The sequence below is a fragment of the Mustela erminea genome, chromosome 6, assembly GCF_009829155.1.
Source record: "Mustela erminea isolate mMusErm1 chromosome 6, mMusErm1.Pri, whole genome shotgun sequence".
In the NCBI taxonomy this organism is placed as follows: domain Eukaryota; kingdom Metazoa; phylum Chordata; class Mammalia; order Carnivora; family Mustelidae; genus Mustela; species Mustela erminea.
In genome coordinates this window covers 26,723,046-26,745,727 of record NC_045619.1, presented here as the reverse complement: position 1 = coordinate 26,745,727, position 22,682 = coordinate 26,723,046, and the positions used below count along the sequence as shown (strand labels likewise).

The 22,682-nt window shown below is 41.4% G+C and overlaps 1 protein-coding gene across 2 annotated transcripts; it reads left to right on the top strand.

The window, feature by feature from the left end:
* The first annotated feature begins 4,985 nt into the window (after positions 1-4,985).
* On the top strand, positions 4,986-21,005 carry NUDT4 (nudix hydrolase 4). 2 transcript variants are annotated; one of them, XM_032346779.1, is made up of 5 exons: positions 4,986-5,104; positions 14,786-14,896; positions 16,052-16,096; positions 17,774-17,858; positions 18,147-21,005. In XM_032346779.1, exons 1-5 carry the CDS (start codon positions 5,006-5,008, stop codon positions 18,347-18,349), a joined length of 543 nt encoding a protein of 180 aa, XP_032202670.1. In that variant the 5' UTR covers positions 4,986-5,005; the 3' UTR covers positions 18,350-21,005. The 2 variants fall into 2 exon arrangements, with proteins under 2 accessions (XP_032202670.1, XP_032202669.1); XM_032346778.1 differs by having other exon boundaries at positions 17,771-17,858.
* The last annotated feature ends 1,677 nt before the right edge of the window (positions 21,006-22,682 follow it).

Sequence of the window (22,682 nt, the reverse complement as noted above, 5' to 3'; positions counted from 1 at the left end):
TTCTAACAGTACAGAGATTCAATTCCATGGCCCATGAAATATAAAACATCTCTCTTCTCCTGTTTCCTTCATCTCCTCCATTTTCCTAATGGTTTACAACTTCAACAACAATCAGCTCATGGCCTCTCTCCCAACCCATCTTCCCTGCTCCAACAACCCAGATTATTTTGAAAGAAATCTCACACATCGTATCACTTCAGCTCTGAATATTTTAGTATATATCTCTAAGAGGTAAGCAGTTCCCCTTTCAAACATCATCATAGCCCCTCAAAATAACAACAGTCGCTTAAAATCATAAAACAGTGTTCACATTCCCTAATTCCCCTATGTCTTTCCTCTTGTTTATTTTTTGTTTTTTTTTTAATATATAACAAAACAAGGTCCATACATTGCAATTGAGTAACATGTCTCTCATGAGCAAACATTGTTTTTCAAGCTCTTCTCTTCAAATGAAAATGCAGAATTGTTATGTAGTAAAAACAAGCAATGCTGAATGAAGCAGGAGTTTAAAATGCTGTCTGAAGAAGGTGGTGAAAATGTCAAGTCACTGCCTTTGCCCAGAAGATAAGCGCTTGGCATATACCTTTCCCTGAATGATAAAGAAGGAAAGTGGGAGCTGTGCTTCCCGGTAAACATTTTTATTAGCCACCCAGAACCGCACATAAACATGATGCGTGTGAAACAAAGTGCTCTGCTATAAACAGGAATTGAGGAAATGGAAAATGAGTTGTAAATCTGAAAATCATTTCTCTACTTTGATGAAAGAGCAACTTATAAACAAGCAAACCAAACAGTCTCTTTTAAAGTCTTGCTAATGCTGGTTGCATTAATCCTTTCCAGGATTTTTAATCCTAAAGCTTTAGTTTAATTTAAGGCTTTTGAATTTTCAACTATTGCCTATTCCATTCTAATCTGCGCCTTTTGAAAAAGAAAGAAAATCACTTTGGATGACAGGCATCGAAGACTTCGACTTCCATTTTGCACTGTAAGAGCTTTTCTTACCATCCTACCTTAAGCAAAGCTCCTTTTTCATTTTAAAAAGGAAAGAAATCCCATGTCAGAACATAACACATACAAAATAATCACCATGTAATAAGAGACAAGACAAGCTTACAGTGATACAGTGCAGGAAGTAAGAATATGGGCGGCAAAGAGAGAAAGGACATCCCTGTATTTTTGCCAGTGAACTGGGGACAATAATTAGAAGCTGTCTCGTAATGCTGCTGTGGCGATCATTCCGCTGTGATCGTTAGAAGCACCCAGCACTGAGTTAACAGTAACTGACGAGCTGTTGTTAGCATTGGAAAGACAGAGGAAGGGATGATTTGTCATGATCAGTTTTACCTTGAGAGACAGAACTTACTTTATGGTAACGTTGTGAGTCAATTACAAGAGAAGTACCCAGCCTGGCACCCCCCACTGCACTGCCTCCCATAAAAGGACCCAGGGAAAAGAAGTACCCTGGAGAGGGAATGTTAGTTCTCCTCTCCGATGGCTCCAAATATCTGAAAATAGTACAAGAAATGGCTCCGTGTGTAGTTGAATTCCAGGTAAGACAACACTGTGCTAAGTGCACTAAACAGATTAACCTGAAATTGGACTCTGATCCCCAAGGAAACTGGCCAGTGTCGCCCAGTCCTTTCGGCCAGGCAGAGGAAAAACAACCTAATGTCTATCTCAACTGTGATCTGACTGCATATGATCTAAGCTTTGAATGGTGCCTAAGCTCATTTCAGATGCATAATATACGTGTTAGACAATACTAAACAGGGAGCTTTGGGCTGGGGTGTGTACCCTACTATGGAGCAAATGACATAGAAAAATGAGGATCCAGCATTGTAATTCAGCCTTTCTCTATTCTACCATTTTAGTCAGACAAAAATTTCCTCTTCTCTTAGGTGTTTCTCAAGTAATTGCAAAAAAATAACCCAATAAATAAATAAATTAACTAGCAAAAAAGTAGGGGTGGTTATTTATAGGATAGCATTCTTCCACTCAAATCATGTTACAAAATTCCTTTTAAAACCCTTCCCTCACAACTCACAGCCCTTTCCAAGCACCTAGCTCTCTGCATTATTCCTCTACTCCTTGAGGAAATGGAGGAGGACAGATCACCAAAGATAATGTCCTTATTAATAATATCCTATGTTTAAATACTTTATAATTTTAAAGCACTCTCAGATCCACTGTGGTCTTGTATAAGATGGTATAAATGATATCATTCTATTTGACTGGTAAGAAAAGTTACATATAGTGATTGGTGCAGGTGAGACCTGAACACAAGATCATTCCAACCAAAAGCAATGGTCTGGAACCTGAAGCAAGGGGCCCCATGCTCATGCTCGCCAGTTTTCTGTGCAGTTTTTCCTCCCTTTAGTGAGTCTATCCCAGTCTCTTCCTCTTTCCTCCTCAGTTAATTCTGATTCATGCCTCACCTCATGTAATTACTAAATGGGAAAGATCTGAGTAGACCAACATCCAAACTAATATTCACTGCACACAAACCAGAAGCTAGACCTTTGAAGCAGAGGAAAAACTTGATTTTCTTTATCATTTAAAAAGACTATGGTGAGGGGCGCCTGGGTGGCTCAGTGGGTTAAAGCCTCTGCCTTTGGCTCAGGTCATGATCCCAGGTTCCTGGGATCAAGCCCCACCTCGGGCTCTCTGCTCAGTGGGGAGTCCGCTTCCTCATCCTCTCTCTCTCTCTCTGTCTGCCTCTCTGCCTATTTGTGATCTCTGTCTGTCAAATAAATAAATAAAATCTTTTAAAAAAAATAAAAAGACTATGGTGAGATTACTCATTTTGTCAATTTGAACCAATTATCTTAAAACAACATTTGCATATTAGCCAAAAGGGAGCCCCTAGCTACATGTGTTCAGTCCCTGTTTATAAATCAGGAAATAAATTTCAAGCAGCTTCTGTAAGAAAGCTAAGGCTTGGAAAATGTCCCTGCACGGACTTGATAAGATTTCCAATTGTGCCACGGTAAAATCTCATTTCTTGAATCCCTTTTCCAACATTAACTTATTGTACAAACTTGCATCTCCCTGGCCCTGGAAATAGGAAGGTGGTGAAGTTAGATGCAGTGGTCATGAACCTGGAGGTCAGAATCTAGAACAGGAAGACCAGTGCCCTACTCTGGACTCTCCAAGGGACCCCAGGCTGGGAACAATCAGGCCTCATAGCCCTCTGGGCCAGGGTGGAACCCACCTACCCCCACCCTGCTTGCAGCCACATGGGTCTTTATTCATTTCTCCTTGCTCCTTCTCCCACTGGACTCTGCATGAGTCCCACTTTCCTTCACCTTGAAAGTTGACCAGGTTCTTGGTGGCCTTAGCCCCTCCTCCTTCTCCTTTGGCCCTCAGCTCTTGACCTCCTGCCTCAGGAAGCATTTTCTGACTTGCAGGTCTGATCATATCCCCTGTGAAACCCTCCACCACCTTCAATCTTATCACATTTGTAGTTTTACATGTACTTGTGTGATTGTGTGGTATTTTACTATATCTCCTCTCACGTGCCTAAGATTCTGGAAGGGCAGTGGCTGGTTTTAGATGCCAGTGCCTGGCACACAGTAGGCCCTCTGGGAATGAAAACCGAAGAGTCACAGGTGCCTGGAACTCGGTGGAGTTCCTGGGCCACGTAGCCTGGGCTCCGTGGAGGGGGCAGGATGGACGGGGTTGGCTTCCGTAACACGGGGACCTCCCGGCTCCAATCTTAAAACCTGAGTGACCGTCTGAAATGGAAAGGTTTGTCCCAAGTCCCTCCCTAGAAGACTTGAAACTCCCAGATGGCAGAAATCCTATTATATGTGCTGGCCCCAGTCCCTAACTGTGCCCGTTACTTAGTGTGAAATGCAAGTGCAAAACACTTGGTAAATATTAGCCATCGCCAATATTAATGCATACGTTTCGGAGCGTGGGACCACGTGGAGGTCGTTACCTATGGCTTCAAAGAAGGCTTGGACGGACTCCTGAAAGAATGCAAACGACCCCCTAAGCAAAGAGAGACAGAGACAGGGAAAGAAAAGAGAGGAAGAGGAAGGGAAGGAAAGGGAAAGAGAAACGTGCCTTCTTTCCTCTGGAAAACAAAACCCCCAAAACAAAAAACCGTCCAAACAAAAACCCTCTTAACCGACGTCTTCCCCTTTCTAGGCCTTCACCCTCTCGTCCCCCCCAACACCTCACGGGCGAGTTCGGGACGTCCGTCACTGCGGACAGGGCCATCGCCGCGACGCCTCCAGGCGCTGCCTGACCCGGGTGCAACTTTGTGAGATGTGCGCAGGGGGACCTCCTCTCCTGGAGACGGCATTTAAGGTCTCCGCGGGGCACCGGGCGGTGTTTATAAACACGGAGGGAGGGGGCTTTGCTGCTTCCTACTCCCGGGTGTCTTAGCAGGCGCCTCAGGTTCCGCGGAACCCACGCGGCCGCGCGGCCGAGACCCCGCCCCCCGCCGCCCCTCCCCCGCCGCAACGGTCCCGGCACGCAGGCGCGGGGGCGCGCGCAGGGCGGGGCGCGCGGGGGCGGGGCTGCGCGGGCCCACTTAAATATACGCGCGGTGGGGGCGGCGCGGAGCTGTCGCGGCGCTGCTGCCTGAACGCCGGGACTTCGCACAACTGTCTTCTTGTCGCGCGAGCCGCGAGCCTCGCTCTTCCCCCGGCGGCGACGGCGACAGCGGCGGCGGCGCTGCCAGCTTCAGCGGCAGCAGGAGAGAGCGGAGGCGAGCGGGCGGCGGGCTCCATGGAGAGCGGCGGACGCCCGGGCCGAGGCGGCGTTTCCTCTCCGGCACCCGGGCTGCAGTGACCCGCACTTGTTCCCTGCCCCGCGTCGAAGCGGCCGCCGACTCCGGGACTGACCGGCCTCGCTGCCACGCCCCGCGCCGCCGTCTCGCCTCCCGGCGCCCCCCTGTTGCCCCGACTCGCCCGCGCCCCAACTCCCCGGCGGGGTGGCGGCGGCCGGGCCCCCGCGGCGGCGGCCGGAGCAGCAGCGGCAGCAAGAGCCCGCCTCTATGATGAAGTTCAAGCCCAACCAGACGCGGACCTATGACCGCGAGGGCTTCAAGAAGCGGGCGGCGTGCCTGTGCTTCCGGAGCGAGCAGGAGGACGAGGTGAGGGCCGCCGGCGCGCTCGGTACCCTCCGCGGCGGGGGTGCCGGAGCAGGCCGGGGGCGTGGGGGGCGCGGCCGGCCGGGGTGGGGGTCCTCGCCTTCCCCTTTCCCTGCCCGACTTCTCGTCTGGCCCCGGGGCTGGGAGGGATTAGCCCCCCTCCCTCTTTCCCTCCTGCTCGCCCTCCCTCCTTCCTTCCTTTCTCTGGGTTGATGGAGGAGACAAAGGGGTTGGCCCAGCCCAGTGTTCTGGTGGGCGGTCGTGAGGACCTGAGGCCGAGACGTCTCCTGGCCGGCGGGAAGGTCCCGGGCGGAATAGGTCGCTTCTGGCGGGAGTCACCATCTTAACCCGCGAATTGAGTGTAAAGCCAGATAAACCTCGAGTGTTAACAGAGGCGGCAGAAATGGCGTGAGTGTTGCAACCCAAGCTCTCCTGCCGCTGCCTCTGTTAACATTTTCCTTCAACGTTACAGCAGTTTGCGTGTTCTGATTAAACCTAGGGATGTTTGTGGACTGGCCAAACTGACCCCGTGCTTTAAAATAAAGCCCCATTCAGTCTGGTTTTTCAAATCGGACTCGCATGTGGACCCTTTAACCCGTAAGCACCTGGCATAATTACACGTGATACATGTATTTTTTAAGGCCACCTTTTTTTAAAAAAGTTTTCTGACAGCAGGAAGATGGCTAGTGAAAAATGTGGAATAACGCCAGAGGGAGATGGGCAGAGTTGCCATTTTCAGAGCATAGTCTCTAGCTCTCAGCGTTATTTACCAAGGCTTCTTTACTTGGCTGTTTGGTTTGACATCTGGAGAGGAGCATCCTTGTTCTAAGAGTAAGCAGTCAGTCTTCTGTAATTCATACTCCTGCGTTGGGTTGATAGGAGGCCCTTAAGGTTTTTCCTGGAAAGCAGTTTTTCCTTATTTCAATGTTACATTTATTTAATTTTTAAATGGTTCACTGTTCTGAATTTGCTTAAGGCAATACTAGTTGATTGGTAGCCATGAAAATCTTTTATAAAGCATTGCCATTCCTATAATGATTAGGCAGAGAAAAAAACCTAAGAGTTCTGCTTCCATAACCAACTGTATCCAATAAAATACCAGGCTAAAGCTGGAGATAGGAAATTTAACGGCTTCCTTACTGCTGATCCGTGTAGTTAGGCTGAGTATGACACAGTGTATACAGTCAGTAGCATAGTTCTTAATATGCTGACGAAAATCAAAGTGCTTCAAATGATGCTCTTCAAACTCTTGTTTTATTTTAAGAAACGAAGTCTTTTAGTGCTGATTGGTGCCTGTAAGTGTTTTTAGCCTAAATTTTCTTGAGTTTTCGGAAGAAAACTATGACCTGGGCCCAGTTAGGAAAGCTAGAAGGTGGGAGGGGAAAGATTTTTTAACATTCACAGAATAAATAGTCAATAAGCATTAAGTATATTCCATTATTTAAAAAGATTAGAACATTGTTGAGGGAGGGCCATGTTAGGAAAACAAGCTTTGAATATAAAAGAAGAGCCCAAAGTGATCAAGAAAGGTCAAGGATCTTGTCTGATTTGCTCACTATTGTGTAATCACATTCTTAGTTGAGTGCTTAGGATATGTGGGGCTTGCTTGCCTGAAGACCTGTAGGTTTGTTACATTTCATCCTCTGAGTGCTGGTTCATAGGTGAGGAGACAGTTGAGATTGTTAGTACTTTCCCCAAATGACATAACTAGGAAGTAGTCGATTCACAGTTCAGGATCCAGCCCTTCCTTGCTCCTGATGCTGGGCTCTTGGCACAGGGTTCTTTAGCAGTTGGGTGCACACTATTTGCTGAATGAGAGATTTTGTGAGGCTAAGCTTGGAAGACTCTGGAAGTGATGACTTTGAAGTCTTGCCATAACCTGAACTTGGAATTCATGCTTTGGAAAAAAATAAAACAGTTCCCAGGACAAAATACAGGAAATGGAAGGAAATTGAAATGATCTGTATTGTGTGAGTAGTAAAAGCAAAGCTTGAAGAATGCTTCAGAGATAACCTTAGTAGATCAATGAATTATTTTTGTGCTTGGAAATTGTTCCCTACTGTAATAAATGCTAAATTTCTAGCCTCTAGTTGAGTGAAGAGACTACTGCCATTAGATAAAATGAAGTAAGGAGCAAGCTCTGGAGTATTAGATAAATCTGTTATGTAAAACTTGGCAAATCTGGTACAGTGCAGATGAAGAAACCAAGTCAGTTTATGTTCTAAGGGAAGGCTCTAGAATTTTCTAAGTGAAATGCACAGCCAACTTTCACATGTATCTCTCTAGGATCTTCATTTCTGGAGTTGTGAGTTTTGGGGGCTCTTTCCATTATATGATAGTTACAAAATGACCCCTGTTAGCTTTCCAGGACATCTTGCTGTTTTCCTATGAATTTATTCCCACGTTACTAAAACTGGTAGCCTTCCAACGATAGAATACAAAACAGCCTGAATCCACCTCTTTAGCTAACAGGTGAGAATCCCCCCCCAACTGGGTTAACACCACTTAGGTCCTGGTTGGGAGATTTAAATGTATGCCTTTATTTTAGGATGAAATGTTACAGAGTGTCAGTTGAAATAAAACAATAGTAATTGCTCTTTGACCACAAAAAGTTACAGTGTTCCAGTATGGTTCTTCTCCTGGAGTTCTCAGCCCATAGTTGAGAACAGGTGGTTTTAGGAAAGAAGGTTGTCCTAACAGCAGTCTTTATTTTGGGGGGGGGGGGGGGTTTATATATTTGCCCATTTTATCATCCCTGTGAGGTAAAAAGCATGAGCACTTGTACAGGAGGAAATAAGTCAGCAGACTTAACTTATCCCAAGGTCCCAAAAGCTGGCAGATAATTTTGAGCCCAGGTACTTTATTTCTAAATCTTCTGTTCATTTGATTCTTGGTCAGCTAGTTATTTCTATAGGGAACCACCCTATAGAAGTTTTGGCAGTTGGGCTTACACAGAATCCCACAAAATAAGCTTCCCGTTGATTAGCTGGGATACTGTGCTTGTACAGTGAAAAAGAACAATACATTCACAAAAGGTAACCAAAAATAGATTATTTTGAACTTATTGGTATATGAGAGTTTGAACAGGGCTGCAGAGATGAAAAGTGTCAACTCCTAAGAAACATATGCTACAGTGGGAGGGTAGACAAATGACCTACATAAAGGGAAATAAAGTAAGGGAAGAGTAACTTAAAATGCTCCAGGGTTAAGATGCACTGGAGCTCGATTTCAGTGAGAGGAAGGACCAAACATCACAGACAGCAAAACTTGGGGCTGTGGGTTAGTTGAGCTGCAGCTTAGGATGGCATAGGACAGAGAACTGCTGGAAAAAAGGCACCTTAAATGTAAGGCTAAGGAGTTGCTAGGCAAGAAAGGAACACTTAGTTTTGAACAAGGAACATTTACATTTTAAATGTATGCAAGCTCGTGGATGATCTGGCAGCAAAATAGGATAGAATGCTAAAAAGAGAAATAGAAAGGACTTGATTCTGGGTGGAATCCAGGCACAGTTGTGAGGGAGAAACACTAACAAAACAGCCTTAAAGACTACCCACTACTCCCCTAATTAGCTTTTAAGCTCCTTGAGCCAGGGGCTGCATTCTACAGTCTGCTAAATGCCAAATGTGTATTAACTAAATGTCTGAATTCTACAAAATCATGCACTAAAACTAAGCCTTGAGGGAAAGCAGAGTTCTAAAAAGAATTGGTAGGGAAAGCAGAATTCCAAAACCAGAGCCCTAATAAAAACAAGTCTTAATAAGAAAGAGACTTCTAGTACAGGTTAAGTCTCTACCTACCACATTTGTCTGCTTGGATCAGTAGGTAGTCTGCCTTATCAGATGTAAACTCTGGGGCTTAAGCTTCGCAGAAATTGTTTTAGATTTTAAGTCGTACAAGATAACTTGCCTCAAATGGAGACCACTTTTATTAAAATTAACTCTCTAAAGGCAGCTTTTTCTAAACATCGGAAATGTCACCTATGCCTAAAGCTCTCCCAAATCTAAAGGGCTTCTTAGGCCACTCAGCCAGCCACTTTCCAAAGGAAAGGCACTTCTGCAAAATTTGCATCTGTTTCAGGCTCTTGGTATGTATTACTAAGGCTTTCTGTAAATGGTGAAAGAAAGCTTACCTAGAGCTTCAGAACATTGACATACTAGGAGAAAATGTCATTAGTGCAACTTAGCATTCATCCATCTACCAATCTCATACAGATGGTCCCTGACTTCAATGGTTTCAGCCTGTGGTTTTTTGACTTTCTGGTGGTGCAAAAATGCATTTAGTAGAACCCACACCTCAGATTTTGAATTTTGATCTTTTTCCAGGCTTAACAGTAATCTCATTGGGTTAAGCACATTTTCCCAAAATGAGTCCATATTTCTGATCCTCCTCTAGCACTGTGCCTCTGTAGTGCACTGTAGTATAGTCAAAGTAGTACTGATTTGTTTATTAATAACAGTAGGTAGCTGGTTAATGGATACAGTAATCATTGATCTTTTAAAATGTCTGTGTGTACACTGGTGTTCCTAATGTGCTGCTTGCTGGCCTAATTTTGGCTAAATACCTATAATATAGTTACTACAGTAGAGATGGTTTAATCATTAATGCATCGTGGTTCATGATAATGTGGGAAGAAAGTACAAAAACCCCAATACAGCTTCTAAATAACTATAATTCACAAAATAAAACTCTTCATTCTTCATGTAGGGATCACCGAGTTTCTCCAGATAGCTTGCCCCCACTAGAAGTAGTCATTTGTAATGACTAGTTGTTCCCAGAAGCTGAGTGTGACCAAGAACAGTTAATAAGGGTAAAAGCTGAAACACAAATGACATTTGGGGGCCACCTGGTGTATAGGAATTTCAAGTACCTCCATCTTCTGAGGGCATATCTGCGTTACATAAACCTTACACAGCATATCCCCCCCCACCCCCGCCATTTACAAGCTCTTACACACCCCCAGTGAGGAGGACTTACACTAGGTGATACAGAGTATAGAGATACTCCCAATTCATTGACAGACCTTTGTCCAGTAAGACTAAGGGCTGGTTCCAAGTAGACCATTACAATTACTACTTATATTTCAAATGCTTAAAACGATGTCTAACAAAAAGACAAGTGTGAGAATTGGCTTAACTGTGATAAGGGAATGGTGGTGTGTTCTGATAATTGTTCAATACATGGAAGGGGGGAGGGGTTGAGGTTTGATAGTACAGCAGCAGGAATGCTTATATGAAGGTGAGCGGGTTGAATCAAGGAAATGTCTTCGCTTTTCACAATCTAACAGTGCTGGCTTTGAGGTTGAGTTTGATTCAAGTCTAATTCTGCAGCCTGGTGGGTTGGCTAACCTCCTTTTTATAAATCTTGCCTTTGGTCTCAACTCTGGCTTATCTGGAAGGTTGAATGTCCTCTTCACAGCTGTCACCTTGTCACTAATGTGGCAGACTATTACCTTGTTGGATACACAAAATGTAATACGCCCAGAAAAGTATTTGAAAAGGAATTTAAAACCTATGAACAACCAGGGATGGATTTGTCAGCTGTTGGTGTTTTGGTGTATACTCCTAACTGAATGAGATATTACAACCTCTGTTACTTCAGTAATAATGTTTTCAGAGCATCAGTAAGCATGCTAAACCTATATTACAGATCTAGTAGATTGGGGATGTTGTAGAAATGTTAAGATGGCTTTTTCTTTTTTTTTTTCCCGAGGATATTCAGTAATTTGTAATGGGAGTTCACGTTTAGATTCTTCTAGCATGTTGGAAGGATTTTAATCACTTGCCTCTACATAATGCTATTCAGATTAGTTTCTTCTACCTGTGTAGATTAATCGCCAACATCACAACACACATACAAATGTGGCCTTGCCCTCATTTGAACTCTGACTGAAGTACTCTAGATGAGTAGGCAGATATTTAATGAAACGTACTGGTTTTCAAATCTATTTCATACTGAAGGGTCATTATCAAATCTTCTAAGCTAGTAGTTTAGATGCTGATCATTTCTGTTACCACAGGTATCAATTACTCATTTATTAAATATATCATATTTTGGAGAGATACATTTGAAATAATGGTTTGATCAGTTAAATTTAATCAGTTCATAATGTCAAGGGACTCCACATAAGTTCTCAGATTCTGACAAACCATTAGTCCTTAAACTTTAGATTTAGACAAACCATTTGTCTAAAACTATATAGATCTGTTTTCATACTTTCCTAAAATACAGTTTATGGAGGGAGATGTTGAAGTATGCAGGGATTCCATGTCACTGACTTTCGGAAGATAATTTTAGTCATATGTGAATGATGTCCTGTAGATTGCAGATTAAAGATTTGGATTTAATTGGAAACATAAGTGTTAGTTCAGAAAAGCAGACAGACTCTACTAATGGGTTTTCAACATTATTAACCTTATGTACTATGTCTCTTAAAGAGCATCTTGGGACAAATGGGAATTATCATTGATTTAGGTACATGAGAGTTTCATTTTTTCCAAGACTCAAACATAAGAATATCAGTGGCTTTGAAACTCCCTGTTTACTAAATAAGGATGTACTTTTCCAGTAGCCAGCCCCTGCGGTGGCCTGTCCCATAGTGAAAGTAACCAAGGAAGTTGCTTAGGGAGCACAGAATTAGGTAGTAAGAATTCATCCAGGCAGGGGCGCCTGGGTGGCTCAGTGGGTTTAAAGCCTCTGCCTTCGGCTCAGGTCATGATCCCAGGTCGGGCTCTCTGCTCAGCAGGGAGCCTGCTTCCCCCCTCTCTCTCTGGCTGCCTCTCTGCCTACTTGTGATCTCTATCTGTCAAATAAATAAATAAATAATCTTAAAAAAAAAAATTCATCTAGGCAATAAAAACTAGATTATTTGTAACCCATTGGCACCTAGTGATCAGGAAAGAGGCCTCAACCTCTGCAGTCAGAAACAGTAGTTGCAGTTTACTTTTCCCTTGATAAAAGATACATGCTTTTTATTTATACCTTAAGAATTTTTGTTTTAACTTAAAAACATGTATTTGCCGGTGTCAGTATAGGCCAAAGCCTTGAAATACCATAGAACCTTCGTAAGCCTCCATTTTGAATAAAATAAAAAGCAAAATCTGATTTCCAGTTTCACTTTGTTTAAAGATCTTGAACTTTGAAGACTCTTGCTGGCTCTTTCTGGATTTTTAAATTTCCTTTTTCTAGTCTTTTATAGTAGCTTCATCCATATTTAATTTGCAGTTTTTAATAGCCCACCTTTAATTAATCTTTGCTTTCTTTTTGATAATTCCTTTCTGCACTCATTTCATTATTAATTCTCAATAATTACAGAACAAATGCAAGTGGCAAAATTTGGGGGAGAAAGCCTAATTCTTGGTAAGCTGATTCAACTCCACTAGTGGGAAAACAGAAAGAGCTAGTGAGGGCCAACAGCAGATGCCTTGGCCAGGACTTAGGGTGTTTCATTCTCAGTAACACTAAACAGCCCTTCAAGGATAGACAGTTGATTTTAGAGAGGATGGCACTGGTGTACTGAATGGTAGATCAGCAGCCTTCATTGTGTGCATCCAGGAATGAAACACACCTTGGTTGTGATCTGTACAGTTGAGAAACATCTTCAAGTTCAAACCAGTGTTTTCTACTTGGCTGGATTTGCTTATTCTGGCTCTTTAGTTTCTAATTTTGGTATGTAAGCCGTTTGCTAATATTTAAGAAAGCTTAAATTTAAGGCTTACATTTCATTTTACCAGAATTGCGATATTTGGACTTGGTGGTGTGGTACCTTCAGTGTCAGCCATTAATATTTTCTTTTTTAAAGATTTTATTTATTTGACAGCACAAGCAGGAGGAGCAGCAGGGAGAAGGAGAAGCAGGCTTCAATGAGGGGCTCCATCCCTGGGCCCCAGGATCATGACCTGAGCTGCTTAACCAACTGAGCCACCCAGGCGTCCCAGCCATAACTATTCTCTAAGGTTTTACCACATGTTATCTGGTAGTGCTTCCTCTGGATTTGCACTGTTCTGCCAGTTAATTTCTTTGAAGGAATAAAGTCCCAGTAGAAGCAATAGAGTCCTCTCCAGATGAGGAATGAGGGAAACAATGCTCAGGCCCCTTGAATGTTGATCGATCATTTTGCAACGATGGTGTGTCCATAGGCCAAAATTTGCTGCTTAGTTTTCAGATTGAGGGAATATGTGCCTGGATACGTGTTCCCTGAACTCCCAACTCCGTACTTTAGAGGTTTTTTGGGGAAAGGTGGGAGTTGCTGAACTGTTTACTGTCAGCCTGGCACTTTGTAGTCCCTCAATCTGAGTTCCTGGTGGCCTCCTCGAGTAGGAGGCAACTCCCATCCTGGCTGTGAGCTCTCCACTCCAGCAGCTGCTGGCAGTAGGGATGGAGCTGAGCAGATAGAACTACTGGCATGCATGTGGGACAACCAGTACACACCTCACAGATGCAACTTGGCTCTGAATTGATTGATGTATCTGGTGAGAATGGTTTACGTTCTGAAGGCAGTAAGTATACCAAGGTAATTTGGTGAACATTTTTGTTCAAGTTGATTAAGGCACCTGTTACTTCACAAATACCTTTGGTTATTTATCATAGCTTTTGTGTTTTAATTAGGGTGAATTTTAACCTACCCTAGCTCACAAATTTTCATTCATAAGATAAATACATAATTCTTATTTCAGGCACTGTTAAAATAATGATCCTCTAGGATAATCTGATAATGCCATCCTTTTTTTAAAAAAGTGCTTGCATATTTCAAGGTTAATGCTATTCTTGATTGAGGTCTGCAGACTTTCCCTGTATAGAGCCAGATATTTTTGGGCTTTGTGGGCCACACTTTCTGTCACAGCTACCCAGGTCTACTGTTGGGAGTATGAAAGCAGTCATAGACAACATGTAAAAAATGAATGAGTGTGGCTAGATTTTTCTAATTTATGAACATTGGAATTTGAATTTCATATAATTGAAAATGCAAAACCATTTTTAGCTCCCAGACTGTACAGAAACAAGCTGTACACACACTGTAGCTTGCCAACCCTCTTCTAGATCATAAGTTACAGCTGCCTGTTACAAAAGAAGTGACTTTTGTTCGTTTATAATTGGTTCGGAATATGAAGGTTACTTCTTTCCACCCAATTTTAAGTGTAAATACAATAGGAACTCTATATACTGAGCATTGGCTTTACCTGAATCTCCCTACTCCTTTCTCAGTCTTAGATACCTTTTAAGTATTCATACATTCCATAGGTGAGGGAACAGAGTGAAGAGCCTGGGTTCACATACTCTTAAAATTTGGGAGAATGATAGATTCTGTAATTTAAAAAACAGATATTAGGACCACAAACCTAAGCGCATACAGCTCTGAGGCTAGTAAACCAAGTCTTGGCTTCTATTTTTTGTTAGTCTCCAAGAATTGGAATGTCACGAATTGAATCTGGTAGTTCAAGTGATTTCATTAGGTTCATTCAGATGGTGTAGTAATGTGAGCACAATATTGTTGAATTCTGAAAAACTGTGTGTACAAAAGCTGTCATTGCTTGTTTGTGATAGACTCTGCACTCCTCTCATTTGAATGACTCTGAAAGGTGTGTTCATGTGGAAGGGCTTCCCAGCCCAGTGGAGGTTTGAGGGTGGTGGTGGGGGCTGCGGTGCTCCCTGGGCAGCAGGAGTGTACGGTGGTCCTCCTCCTTGCAGGTGCTGCTGGTGAGCAGCAGCCGGTACCCTGACCAGTGGATTGTCCCTGGAGGAGGCATGGAGCCAGAGGAGGAACCTGGTGGCGCTGCCGTGAGGGAGGTGTACGAAGAGGTGAGATAAACTGCAGTGGCTTATTGGCTGTCCTTGCACACAGGCTGTACTGGGGAAGTTTTACAGTGTCTGTGAGGCGCTTAGGCTGCATGTGCACTGAGAAGACAACAAGGCAGGTCACATGGGTTCTCTATCTTTGTTCAGCATTTTTAAGCAGGCAACTAAGGTAGCATTTTGCTAAGATACATTTGCTACCTGGTAAAACAGAGCTAAAAGCAATGTAGACGTCCCCCAGAATTGTTTAACAGACGACAAGCTTGATGAGTGATCAGTAGATAATATGGGGACCTTGTCTCTGAGCAGCTAGTAATACACTGGAATGCACAGAGACATTCATGTGCTAGACTTGTCAGAGGAATAAGCAGACTGCTTTTATTTGTTTTGTCCTAAAGCTGAATAAAATGAGGCACGCACACAAATACACAAAAGCATACATGGCCTGCTTATCTTCTTAAAGTTGCTCATAGATAGAATTTGCTTTGTTAAATTACTGAGCAGCAGTTAGGGTATAAACGGGAAGCAAATTCTAATGCTCTCATTGGGTCTTGGTTCTCTATTTAGAAAAGGTTTCATAGAGATGGGTCTTAAAGGATGAATGCTTCCTGAGGGAGGAACATTTCCTAGGTAGAGGATATAGCGGGTATCAATGTGTTAGTTGTGGTGCGGATATGATGTTCCAGTCGGTCTGTTACAGTAATGGGTAAAAGTAATGAGGACTCTGAATTCGAAGGGTAACATTAGAAAAGAATTGTACCTCCTGAGCCATGTGAAGAAAAAAGGAGGTGGGGCAGAAAGACAGTCCTTAAAGTAAGGGTCATACTTGTACAGAAAAGTTGTCTTTTCATTCATTAAATTTGTCCCACATTGGTAGAAAGTCTAACTTTTTGGTCAGTCCCTGTCATTTCTTTAAAAAAAAAAAAAAAATGACAGTCAATCTGGTCAGTCTGAACTTGCATATGGAATAAATTAAGCCATGTTTTATAGCAGACCACAGGTTGTGAATCTTGCCATTGCCCAAAAAAAACCTTCACAGAAGCAGGCTTAGTATAGAAGGGCCTGTTGTGCTTAAATCCAAAAGTTGAAATAGTCAGAAAATAACTTCATTATAAATTTTCTTAGGAAAGGTAACAATTTTACTTCATCCTTTTTTAATAGGCTGGAGTCAAAGGAAAGTTAGGCAGACTCCTGGGCATATTTGAGGTGAGTAGCTAAAGTAATCCTTTCAAATAATAGAATTATAACCATTCTTTCCTAACCAGCCAAATAATCTGGCACAACCTGAGCAGACTAAAACTATCAGTAAGCAAGTAAGTTAAAAGGATTAAGAGGGAGGGAAGTAAGCTTTTTTTTCCTTCAAGATATTACTTAGGGTTAGTTTTGTCCTTCTGGTAGAACTGTAAACATTTTATTTTTAAGGGGGTGCCTGGGTGGCTTAGTCAGTACATCAGCCCACTCCTGATTTGCGGCTCAGGTCATGATCTCAGGGTCGTTGGTGCTTAGCAGGGAGGTCTGCTTGGGATTTTTCTTTAAGCCTCTGCCCCTGCTCACGCTTGCATGGGCGGGCCTCCCTTCTTCCCTCTCAAAATTAAAAAAAAAAATAATGGAAAAGGCTTTCCACGGAAGTCAGAAGTTGTTCTACCAAGTTCTGCTTGGTAGAATTGATGACTCCTGTAAAGTTCTCAAATTTAGTAGTCAGTCTTTCCCAGAATTCAGCACTTGCTTTACCCAATTGAAGAGCACCATCTCCTGGTTAAAGTGAAAAATGTATTGAGGGTTTTCTGGAATTCAGAGTAGCCAAGGTACAAATAGCAAGCACATTTCAATATGTTGACAGGATTTTTGAAGGGAACTTCTCAGATTATAAATAAAGCTTCTATAACACAGGTAGGCGGTAATAGTAGTATTGGCATTACAAATGCTAAATTTCATAGAATCTAAGCAGAAAAAAGTAAACAATGTGTCTTTCTCCTTAGAATATGTAAGGGGAAAGTTAGAATTGTCCTGCTTGTTCACCCTGGTGATTTCAGTGAATTTGTGAACATAGCATAATAAATGTATTGATTTTCCAGGCACAGAAGTAAGACAGTAAGTTCTTAAAAATAATGAACAGTAATGTTTTATGTGAGAGATGCCTCTCTCATTTTTTGTTGTTTCTGTACTTCCCAAAGACATAAGTGCTATTTGGATTGAGTGAATTAGGTTGTTGGTGGTAGAAAAAATTCTGGCAACTATCAGGCTGCCAGGCTGGCTCAATTCATACAGCAAGCCGCTTTAGATCTCAGGGTTTTGAGTTCAAGCCCCAGGTCAGGCATAGAGTCTACTTAAAAAAAATAAATAAATAAAATTAAATTAAAAATAAAAAATGTTCAAATCCATCAGTTACCTGAAGTCCTGGACTATAGTAGACAGGACTAACTTTTAATCGAGATGAAGATGAGCCCCTTCATTTTAAAACCAAAGTATGTTTAATTTTGAATCTAGAAACAAGACAAGGTGGGTAAAAAATCGAGTTTGAGCATATGGGACTAAAAGGTAATACTCCAGAAATGAGTAACCCATTCTTAACTTTGGCCACGCATAGTTCACCTGGAAGCTTTTAAACTATCAGTACTTCATGTTTCTTAAAAACATGTGTTGAAATCAAAGTGCCAAAAGTTTACTTTGGGGAGTTAATTTCCTCATTGTACATGTTTTTTTTCCCCCCACATAAAATTCACTTCTGTGCTGGGTTATATGACTGGATTATACTTGCCTATGCCAAGCATAGTATGCGTAGTATTGCTAAGCAGTAATATGCCACAACTGACTTTTTCCCTCAAAAATGTGTAATAGCTAGCTCCTGGAGATTAAAATGCTTTTCTTTTTATATTCAAGCAGAACCAAGACAGAAAGCATAGAACGTATGTTTATGTTCTTACTGTCACTGAAATATTAGAAGATTGGGAAGATTCTGTTAATATAGGTAAGTTCCTTTTCCCTTTGTCATCTGGATTCTCTTAATTCAAGTATTTCATACTTGTATAGTTTTCATCTTGAATTACTTTTGGTTCCCCTTTTCAAAGAGGATCAGTATATGTATGTCCACACTTGAATTATCTTAAAATTCTTCCACCAGCATATTGTCCCCAGTCATTCCAAAAAAAACGGTAAAGTTATTTGGGAGGAGGGCGTGAAGGGCATTATAAAAGCATTGGCCTACTTTTTAAAATTGACTTTACTGTATAGTGACCAATGTCCTGCTATTTTCTAGGAAGGAAGAGAGAGTGGTTCAAAGTAGAAGATGCCATCAAAGTTCTCCAGTGTCATAAGCCTGTACATGCAGAGTACCTGGAAAAACTAAAGCTGGGTTGTTCTCCAACCAATGGAAATTCCACAGTCCCTTCCCTTCCCGATAACAACACCTTGCTTGTGACTGCCGCACAGACCTCTGGGTTGCCATCCAGTAGAAGATAGAACTGGGAGGACCTCCCATGTGCAGTCTTGTGGGGAGAGGTCTCTTTATTTTTCTTGGTAAACATCCGAATGATGCTTGCAAACTGACTGAATTTGCCATGCAGGATTTTCAAACAATTTGCAAGTTTTTCAGATGTTTTCAGATCTTCTTTAAAAAAAAATGTAAAATATTTTAATAAGCCAAAGCCATGTGGAATTTTTTTTAGATGCCTTAATTGTGCCCCTGCCCCAACCCACACCCCCATTCTAGTTGTCATTTTTTCACACATTTTGTTCAGTTTTTCGTCCATTTGACATCAGTCTGTGGTTTTTGTCAGATCAGCTTATGGGTAGATCTTTTCTCTAAAATAATTTCCTCATCACAGCATTAACATAGTCAACAAATTCTTGTTGTAGAAATTTATAAAAATCTTGATATTAAAGAAATCTGTCTATCTGAAAATCTGTATCACAGGATCACAGTTTTAATTTCTAAATTCCAGATTTTGACTATTTCTGTATGGTCCAATAACTACTTTGACAAAGGACTTAATTTGCTATTTTCAGGAATTTGTCAACTCATTTGTCTAAACTTTCACAGCTGGTACGTCACTAGCTACCTGATAGGGCCAGTTTCCCTCTATAACCCGAACTTTCTGTTAAAGGACTATTAACTGTATACAGTTGGTGATTTTTAGAGAGGTATGTTAAGAAAGATGCATGTAATAAATACATCATCGTGAAAAACTGTATTCATGAGATTTAAGTTAAGCACGCTAGATTGCCAATTCCCTTTATCCATAATCTCTCTACACAGAATACTTGAGAACCATAATTCTCTTGAGGTAAATGTTTCCTGTTTTTTAATTTACCGACCCCTCTAGTTAAACTTACTGGTTACCAGTAGTGACCCACAGAATTAAGAGTCTAACCTCAAATGCTAGTCAATGGTGACGACATCACAGTTGAAAAATGGCCTCCTTGCTATTCCACTGTTACAGACTTAGAAGACACCTAAGAATGTCTCATCTTCTATAGGTTGCTAGTAAGTACTACTTACTATTGGGGCCCTGGAACATACCTGAACCAAGAATTATTTTGTCTTGTCTTTATACTCACTTGGAATCAAGAATCCACTGACAAACACACAGGTACCTTGTCTGAAGCCCCTGTGCTCCCTTCCCCCACCAAAACAAAACAAAACAAAAAATAACAGAAATGAGACCGGAGGACAGGCATTTGAATAAGAAAAACATGGGGCGGGAGGAGTGAAAGATGATTCTGTATGTAGGCGTTAGCCTTGTAAATATTATAACTGGTGAGTACAGAGTAGAAAGTTAGTATAGTTGTACATTCTACAAATTGCTAACCTTTAAAAACACACTTGCTGCTAAAAAATAGAGTGCTGTTACACCTAAGGAAAACGGGGGTGCAGCTGTTTTGAAAAAGATTTGTGCCATAAATGCAGCTGAACTAAATACAAGTATTAGTTCACAAATTAATGCTGTCAGAGGAATGAGTAAAATAGAAAGACTTTTACCAATGACATTTCATTCTAAATTATGTAGTGTGATCAAACATGATCATCCAGAATTTTTGTATTTTTCTTTGTATAGGTTATGTTTCCTGGGTGTTTTTTAAAACGGAAACATTTTAAATCCACAGATTGACACTTTCAATCTTTAATGGACTTAAGATTTTTTTCTCAGTAATCGCTGAAGTCTTTAAATTAAATACCTTAACACAGCAGAGGAACTGGATTTTGTATATAAAACTGTCCACCTGAAATGCTGTCACAAGTACTGGGGGTGGGGGGGTCTTGTACATGATATTCTTAGAGGTAATAATGCATGAACTTACTTTATAAACTCCTAGACTGTGTATTTGACATGTAAAATATGTACAGTATTGTCAGCCATCTCTTAAAAGTTGAGCCTATAAATATTGTTGTATAATTTTTTTTGGTCAAGAACATTTGGACTAAGTAGTGCCACTAGGGTCAGGATTTTCTTCAGTGCCATTTAGCAAACCAACTGTCTTTAGGTCTATGCAACTAGCAAAAATTGGTATGATGCAGAAGAATACTTCACAGTTGTCGCACTTTGAATTTCACATGAGGGATTCTTCATTATTCCTGTGGAACCCAGTCTAGCAAAATTAGAGGAAAGGCCCTAAAGAGATTTCCATTTCTGTTGAGGAGGAAAAGCCTTCCTTTCCAGGCTCAATAGTTGAATCTACTGTGGATGACAGTGTCTACTATCTCAACCCTTGAAACTTCACAAAGTGTTGGGACATTCTGCTTTCTGTGGTGTAGATGGATAAAATTGGGCAGCTAAATTTTTCAGTCCCATGTGCCTCCTAAATAAAAGAAGTTAATTAGGTTATAAGTTGACATGCAGACACAAAGTAGCAAACTATGCTGAATATTTGTTGTTGGGGGTTGTGTGTGTGGGTGTGTGTGTGTTTCAATAAACAGGTGAAATTTTCCCTCCAGGCATGTGCCATTCAACTTTCTGTCAAACAGTTGTATAAAGCGGCAAAACAAGGGGTGTGTGTGTGTGGAATGAATGATTGTTGTATACACTCTAAATTGCTTTGCATGGTCTCAGAGATAATTGGTGTAAGAATCTTGACTTTTTTTATATTTGGAAACCAAATAAAAATGGAAATAATTTTTTTTTAACCATAACTGAACATTGAGTGGAAAATGTGTCTGGCATTCCACAGTAAGTAATTTACTTTTCTCCCATGGGTGGTCATACACATCATTTCATAGTATATTTATACACTTTCTTTCATGATCTCTTACTAGTGGGATTAGCTGGGTTAAAAGGGATTGTCCACCAGTGAAGTGTCCCATTACTCTCGGAAATAGACATTTCTCTGTTAAGATACCAGTCTCAAGGTGGCCCACTATGGCTATCTTCTGCTTCTCAATGGGTTGTGTTAATTTTAATAATTACCAAGAGCTCTTCTATTCTGTAATTACATACTTTGCTGTTAACATGTTGCAGATAACTGTATACTGCCATCACTTACTACAGCTGTTTTTTAAAAGGGTAACTGGCTAAGTTACCTTCCCCTACAATTTCTATTTCCCCAAAATACTGCCTACTGAAGACCAACTTAAGAATTCTCACATAAAAATTCCATTCAAATCTCATTTGGCTTTTGACTGTTAGTAAGTTGGAGTAAAAACAAAAGCCTGGCATTTCCCAATGTTGTCTTCACACTGGAATGGAAGAATTCCCTGTAGGTCCCCTTAAAATGAACTTCGTAGACAAAACGATGGGACTAAACACAATAAAATAAGTTTATTGTTTCTAGTAAACTGGGTTGTAGCAGGAATGTTGTCATGTAGTTGATTGTGCCTCAAAGTTTCAGGCTAACACTTGTTTCCTATATTCCTAAGGTTTACCAGAAGCTGCACAGTAATCCTCCGCTTTATGCCCAGCATTGTTGCTCATAGCACAGAGTAGGTTTCTGCCCTCAAGACAGAGTCTAAGAGCATCTGTGTGACTGAGTTGGTTAAGCAGGACTTAAGCTCAGCTGGTGATATCAGGGCCCCAGGATTTCAAGGTGTTGAACAACTTACTTGACAACAGCGAGAGGGGGAACCCAGGTGGAGTGGAGAGAGGGAGAAGCAGGCTTCTGCTGAGCAGGGCTTAAACCCAAGATCCAAAGCAGACCATTACTAGCCTCCCAGAACCTTTTTTTTTTAATAGACTTAATATCTCCAATCTTCAAAAGCAACAATTTTATATGGAGCTGTACAAAAATCAGGTTGAAAAGTGATCTTTTCTCTGGTACTATTTCCCACCCACCCCCCTTTTTAAAAAATCTTCCTGACCAGGGCCATTGGCTGAACTCTTTTAACAGTCAAGTGAGAAGGCCCTAACGGCCTCTCTTGGCATTGCGTTATACCAAAGACCCAAATTTATCCAAAGGCTTAGTTCTTTTTGCCAGAAGCCAGTCTTAAGTAACTCTGCTTTGTATGATTGAAACGACTTATGATCCAAGTTACTCTTTAACAGTATATGGAAATACTACCTGTACATCACATTTCCTGGTTCTTAATAAACACCAGTGACACTACTGTAACACTCCCACTGTTACTCTTAATTTTTAATCAAATTCATTCCTTAAAAGAATACTTTGACCATTAATGTGTATCAAGAACCTTAAAAACATCTTTTGATCAAATTATACTGGGAATTCCAAACCCTCTCCAGGGATGTGGATAAAGATTTATGTACCAAGATGAGGCAACTAGAGGGGTAATAGTCAACTAATAACATATCCATGTAAAGGAATATTAGCAGACACAAATGACATTCAAGTCAGGTAAGGATTT